At 42.6% G+C, this 7,420-nt stretch overlaps 1 protein-coding gene across 1 annotated transcript in view; it reads left to right on the top strand.

Moving 5' to 3' along the window:
* The window catches only part of LOC102293545 (receptor expression-enhancing protein 3), a gene marked incomplete at its 5' end in the record, with an annotated part of 15,472 nt that extends 8,667 nt beyond the window's left edge, over positions 1–6,805 (top strand). Inside the window, 2 exon segments of the mRNA XM_005943338.2 lie at positions 4,674–4,807; positions 4,923–6,805. Of these exon segments, the coding sequence (XP_005943400.2) occupies positions 4,674–4,807; positions 4,923–4,994 (206 nt within the window).
* Between the last annotated feature and the right edge of the window lie 615 nt (positions 6,806–7,420).

The raw sequence follows: 7,420 nt of genomic DNA, 5'->3' as shown, positions 1-7,420 counted from the left end.
CACACACACACACACACACACACACACACACACACACACAGAGCAAGTAGGTGAGGTGTGGAAAGAGACAGAACGGGGGGTGAGATGAAGGAGGCGAGGACAAAGATGAATGGAGATGTAGAGACGGATGGGTGGATGTAAGGGAGAAAGGCTGCTACACAGCATCAGGATACTGAGAGAGAGACTGTATTATGTATTCAGCTCAGACGACGAGGAGGAGTTACAGAGAGATGAAGACGGAGACGTTTATGCCCGACAACTTCTCTTGTGTGCTCCTCGCTGCCTCTGAGGCTTCATATGTCTGTCATCCTTTTAACAGACTTAAAAATGACTGGTGATGATGCACATTAGGGCTGTTCGATATAACGGTGTATATCTGATGACGATATGAAAACGTCTATCGTTTAATATTACGCTATCGTTTGTTTTGTGGTGTCGCAAAATAAACTGTTTATGGTTTATTTTCTCATGGTTTTGATGGTCGCTATAGTGACTGTATTAATTTCTTAAGGTTTTCTCTTTCGCTTATATTTAAAATAACCACACTACGGACAGATAAGCGACTGCTTTTACGCGTTGTCGTTAGCCACAGCAATGGTAAACCCTGCATTTGGCTCCGCTTGTTTATTTTCCACATAAACCTTTCACAATAAAGCTGAAGATCCTGTTGAGATTTTTCAAAATAAACTGAAGTGATGACAAACAGAAGGACCAGTCAAAACGAGGGGCCACCTCTGTAGCATGGACATGGTTTGGTTATGAAAAGTCTGACACGGACCAGAAAAGCGTACTGAGGTCCCCACCTCAGACTCAAACACGACAAACCTCTACCACCCATGCAAGGATCACGTGAAAGAGTGTGGAGAGAGTTTACAGATGAGAGGCAATAAAGAGCCGTCAGGTGCTCAAAATAAACCTTAGACTAAACGTTAGAGCAGGCCTTTCCCCGCAGCACGCCGTCTGATAAATACTCACAAAGAAAATGACGGCCGTTATAAGTTATGTGTAAAAATATATAGTTTCATGCATCAGTCAAAACATTCAGCTCCAGGTACACGACGCCCAGCTGGAAATACTTCAGCTGCCCGAGATTCACAGAATTGAAAATGTTTTTGGGATTTCTATCGTTGTCGGGACGATAAATGTCTAATATCAGGATATGAGATTCTGGTCAAAGGGCACAGCCCTACTGCACATTCATTTTACTATTAACAGATCTGATGCTTAATAAATCCTGCATAGAACCTTTGTGTTGTTACGACCACGTGTGGATGAGACGCACGGAGTCGGGGATGTAGAGGTGAATGAGCTTGAATACCTTGAGCCATAGTTTTCACGTGATTCGAGAGCTGCGGTACTGCGGCCCTTTGCCTTCCAGCCATCCTTTGAATATCTTTGAGTTTACCTTAAGCAAAATACCAGACAGTTGCTGTGTGAGATGTACTAATCAGCCTTTACTTAAAGCTGCCACGAGAGTGTCGAGTACGGTACCAGCACGTGAACACACCTCCCCTAACCCTGCGTTATAGGCTCGCACCAATCCCTGCTTCTCCACAGCGACCCGGCTGTCAGTGGCGGCTCATGTAAACTATAGGAACAGTTTACCTGACATCGGGTGACAAACGAGAACGCTACCAGAGCTGGTCCTGCACTGTCCAAGTCAACAAAACACAAGATTTGTGGTAGTTTGTTTAAACCAGCTATGTAACACTTAATTTTGCTTTAACAATGAATAATAACCTGTTTTCACCTTCTTCACATTGACCCATCCAGATGGAAAATACATGTAGCTGTCCATACTTTGAAAGCTTTCAGTCCTGTGTTAAGAGCCTACACAGTATAAAATATGGGTGGAGCTTCTGTGGCATCACCCACTGGTTTCCATTGTTGGAAGGATGCAAAGATATGGACGGGGAGGGATGGTTTGTGACTGTGAAACTGTACACAAACTGTGTATGACCCAAAATAGTGACTGAGACCATAAGAAGCCAGGTTTTTCTCACTGACGTCTTCATGACTGGAAGTCTTTGTGTAACCATCGTCTTTATGGAAGAATGCAGGTTACAGAAGTCACAGCCTTGGTTTATACTGTCTGTGATTCTTTGCCACAAAAACACAATAGAAATAACAACAAGGTCGACAAGAATTGAGGATGACATCATTGCTATGAAAATTTCTGTCAGTTAATTGAAGAGCAGGAAACATGTTCCACTGGACAGTCTACAGATCAGAGCACTGCTGAGGCATGGTGCACTGTTCTGGATCTGCACTGACCACAGAACTGGTCAGTGAACTGACCAAAGAAGAAGAAACACCCAGTGCATCATGGGAATCCCTCAGCAGCCTACATCTATTGCAGCATAACTAAGGGAGGATTCAGGGTCACCTGGTCCAGCACTAACAATATGCTTTAGCAAAAAGGAAAGTTTGAAGCCTGATCTTGAAAGTAGAGATAGTGTCTGTCTCCTGAATCCAAACTGGAAGCTGGTTCCTGAAAACTGAAGGCTCTGCAGGATGTTTCTGTGCGAGCGCCGGAGCCGTGCTGTGCAGTCGTGAGTGTCGTTCTCTGTCACAACACATGATGTGGTTTCTTCTTTCTGCTAGTAACTGATTGTGAGTGTGTTTGGTAACGATTCATTCATCAAGTCCAAATCAACTTTGTCGTCATACTAATATTCAAGTATAGTGCATACAGTTGATACAAGTAGGAGTGTGTATTGGCGAGAATCTGGCGATACAATATGTGTCACGATACAATATATTGCGATACTAAAAGCCAGACGATATTTGTGTTTGTGTTGATTGTATGAAAATGCACAGTAAACAGTCCAAAGTGTTAAATGAGCTGTTAACTAAAACAGAGGGATACGTTTCACTCTCTAAGTTCAAAATGAATGGAGAAATGTCTTATCAGAAGATAAACAAACAAAAACCACTTTACTGATAGAAGTAAACAATGTAACACTGAGGTCTTACTTAGTGAGTACTATCATTTTAAAATACTAATCCAAAAACTGCTCTCTGCAGCATCAAAAAGAAGCACTTTTATGTGACCTTAACATAAACAAATATACATGAAAAATGAAATTGCTTGAAGAATTCATCCAAGTAAACCATATAAAGTGCTAATAAAAGAAGCCCTGCCATGTCCACCAGTGGAACACTTTTTGTGCAACCTGAAAAGGAGTTTGTTCGTCTGTGACTGAAGGTTCCACGGATCAGTATGTGATGAGCTGTGATCTCGAAGTCCAAGCAGCTGTCTGCTGAGCTGAGAGTCCAGGACTGTCGCTGTGACTTCTTGGTACAACTTTGGAGAGCGATGTCTGCGATATGTTGTCCGGAGAAACGGTGTAACGGGGCTCCAGCGTTGTAATCATATCACCAAATCCTTTATTCTCTACTGCGCTCAGACAGCGCAAATAGAAACAAGTACTGACTGCGCTGGTTTTGTTGCACGAGTCAAAGTTGCTGGTAGATTTAAGGTTAGCATTTGATGCTACGTTGCTATGGTACTCGTAAATTTGTGTTACCTGAGTATTTGACTGTGGTGGTGCAGATTTTACGGACTTCGTAGCTCTTGTCAAAGTCTTTACTGCCTTGTTTTGTCCTAAATCAAAAGAAGTCCACACATCTGCTTTGAAAGCTGCTGAGGCCGGCTGTGTCCTCTCCTCTTCTTTCATCAGTGAGCTAGCACAGTTTGCCACACGTCCGCTGGTCCACTTCTTTGGTTTGGTAAAATAGACGCTTCTACGGCACGTCCAGTGTTATCGCGAGACCTTGTTTTTCCATCATAGTGAAAGCGGTAAACACTAGCGGCCGGAGTTTGAATTGCTACACATAAAAGAAATACACAGTAAATGCAAGTAAATTCTCAATAAAAAAAATCGATAACACTGCTTTTGAATATCGATTCAGTATCGTAACACGAGACATCGCAATATTCCAATGTATCGATATTTATCCCTGGATACAAGAGTGCGATAGTGTGAGGCAGTCCTGTCCATGATATGATGTCCACGAGCTCGTAATGATAAGCTCAGTGCAGTGAAGCTGCAGATGTTATTAATAATGAGCTTGTGCTGTTGTATGTTTATGACAGTGGAGCCAGAGAGAGGCGGCACTTCTGGTGTGTGCTGCCCTCTGCTGGGACACATGCGCCTCACAGTCATCGCTCACACTCTTCAGTATTACAAACAGTTTTCCTGTTGTTGGTCCTCACAGGACCTCACCAGTTTGTGATGGTTTTGTGTCTCGTTGTTGTTTTAGTATCGTTGTGTATTTGATTTGTGCTTCTGTTTCCTGTTTATATTACTGTACTGAATATTTCAGTTTGAGTGTGCTTATTGACTGTGGGCCCTTTTAATAGTAAGAACAGTATAAAAAGTCTTACGTTGAATTTGGTGATCATTGTTGAAACTCAGACGTGTTGGTCAGCACGGACGCCTCACAGCAGGAAGGTCCTGGGTTCAAATCCGGGCACTCCAGCTCCGCCCAGAGTCCCAAACATGCAACTCTGAGTCTGCCACAGCTGTGAATGTGAGCGTCTTAATCTCTGTGTGTTAGCACTGGGCGCCTGTGCAGGGTGAACCTTTTAAGTGGAGGAGAACAGATGGATGCAAGCATTGTGTGTTTTGGTGATTCCTGACGCGTCTGTATGTGTTTCTGTTCTCCAGAGTACTATTATGATCAGGAGGAAAGGACGGACGAAGAGGCCGAGCCAACCTTCTCTGAAGACGAGGCTGTGAGTCAGAAAGGACTGAGGCGATCGCAGAGCGTCAAACTGTCTCGATCCAGAGTTCGCAAAGACGTGAGTGTTCTGTTCCACATTAGTGTGTCGATACATCCTTCTGCCACAGTCAGTAGTGCTGAATCTCTGGACTGCATGAACACTGATGAGTGTTTTTCTTAAACGTTGTCACCAGGCTCGTTACGGATCACTGAAGATTAAAGGCAAGAAGAGACCAGCGCTGAGCTCCGTTAACTATGGAGTCTGAAGACATTACTGCTGTCACATACATACACACAGCTGAGCAGGCTGCTGGTTGGTGGATGGTACTGTCAGCTTGTTTTTAGCTCTGACTTCTCACTCTGCTGAGCTCTTTGACGATCACCTTTCTGCTGACATATTTATTACACGCAGTGGCTCAAAGAGCGCTCACTCTCAGCGAACACGGGCTGACTTTGTTGTGGGACGTGTGATTTGTTTCTTTCTTCGTTAGCATTGTAGACATGTCTCTATGTGTGTCTAGATTTTAGATGAGCTGTTGATTTGTTTGTAATTTTACAGGACACATGCCACCTAAGGCGTCCTCTGTGAGGAGTTCATAAAGTCATGCTTCACTAGTTTCCATGCTGTTGCATCACAGCATAACAGTAACCCCTCAATAGGCACAAGCTTTGGTTTCTTAGATTCATCTTTGGTTCTCCACTATTGTCAACTTTTTGCATCAATGATTTTTCTTGTGCAAAAGACCAAAATCTCAAAGTTTGAGTGAACCTTCAACTATTGTGTGCTTGGCTGGAGTCACGTGACACTAATGGCTAACACTCATACTCTACATAGACATTTACATTGCTTTTAAAATAGCTTGTTAAAAATCTTAATTAAAGCTTTATCCAGGCAGTTGTTGTAAGAGCAGCAGAAGAAGGGCGAATGTCTAATAACACGTCTGTCTTATTAGCAAACATGAGCGAGCTGCACATTCAGCTACACAACAACAACACAGTTGTGTTACTAAGTGCATTCAGGACTAAATCATCCTGATTTGGATTGAACTTCATTCCAACTTTCAGCTCAGAGTGAAAAATCACTGTTCTCGTAGTGGAATATAAAATGTTGAACTTACATTTAGAATAACCAAAGTTGTTTTTATTATATATAAATATGTTTTTATGATTTATTTAGCAGTTCAGCTTCAAACTCTATTCGAAAAGTTTGGCATTAGTTCTGCTTTTGCTGCCTTTTAGCTGTTTTACCTGCTCGTACCACTATTGTTGGAGTCTGGACTTGTGGCCTAATTGGTACCCACTTACAGTACCAGTGGAGAGCAATGTGAAAGCATGAACATTTGAGGAGAGCAGGCCTGACAGAGCTGATATTCAGACTCTTCTGTCGGGGGGGAAACAACGTGAATAAGAGAGAGTGTCAGCACTTGTGCAGGCCTGCAGCTCCCACTCTTGATGATTATTTTCTGTTTTTTATTGGTGCACTTTGTACTGTGTCCCGATCACTCCCTGGTTGTAAATTTCAAGTCGTGTTTTGTGCTATTACTCAAGTTTTGCTTTCTGAATGGTGTTTTTTTTTGTGAGGTGATCAAAAGGTGTTTTGTATGCAACCACATGTTTTGCACATATACCTCCTCTTATACTTTTTTATCTTTATGCTGTCCTTGCTTGTCATCTCAATTTTAATGTAACTAGCTGTGAGAGGATGCAGAGCACGAGGTGGCTGATGGATGCTGATAACAGCTGCTCGTAGCATTCGTTTCCTCGCACACTGCTGGTTGAGCGACGTTGTGATTTCCGCGTTTCTCTGGCAGAAACGATGTCGATGTGTCATCGTGCTCCTGGTTCAGCAGGTCGTCCTAAAGCAGAGGAATTTTCAGCCTTTTATTTGCTTTGATGCAACAACAAGCCAAACGTATTCACATCAGCGGGTCCATGTAACCATTGTAACTGACTAATGATACCAAAGCTTTATGTATCCACACAAAGCACTGTGGCTGTATGACCTTTGTGGGGAAGATACCTGGTGTGTGGAGGTGTAATAAAAGAAAGTTTGTCTGACTGCAGTCAGGCCAACAGATCCTGTGGTCTGTCCGTTATTATTCAGTTCTGAGAGTTTGCAGTGGATCTAATGTAGCGCCCACATTTCCTGTTAAAATCTTTGTGTGAGACTATGAAACAATACTGTACAGTGTTAATATTACAGAAGAACCGCAGGTGAAACAGACAAAATTCCTTTTATTACAAAATTATACATAAATGTATGAACTGTACTCCTGTGGTGTTGGGCGCTGTAACAGTACTCTGGCCCATGGTCATAATTCATATTTCAGCGTATGGTGCCACTCGGGCTTTTTCAGGAGCAAAGTGTGGACAGATCATTTTTCATTTGCTACTATTACAGTTTTTCTCAGTTGCTTTGGTGCATTTCTCACAACAGAATTGATCTCTGCACCACTACTAAGGCTCTTCTCAAAACAATTAGTGCAAACTGCAAAACATGGTGGATAACTTGCAAAAGCGAGTCACTTCATCAAAACAGATGATATATCCATCCAAAGCAAGTACTTATATCAAAGTGTCAGGGCGTCACAATTACAAGTCATCACACCAGCACCTTTGCTCACAAAATCAAATGGTTTGAACATGTTCTCATTGTGACGGAGTTCTTTGTAGGTGCTTCCCAATGACATGT

The sequence above is a fragment of the Haplochromis burtoni genome, unplaced genomic scaffold (assembly GCF_018398535.1).
Source record: "Haplochromis burtoni strain Fernald_Lab_line unplaced genomic scaffold, NCSU_Asbu1 Contig_367, whole genome shotgun sequence".
Lineage (NCBI taxonomy): Eukaryota > Metazoa > Chordata > Actinopteri > Cichliformes > Cichlidae > Haplochromis > Haplochromis burtoni.
The sequence above is the reverse complement of the archived record's forward strand: the minus strand, read 5'-3'. Positions and strand labels throughout refer to the sequence as shown.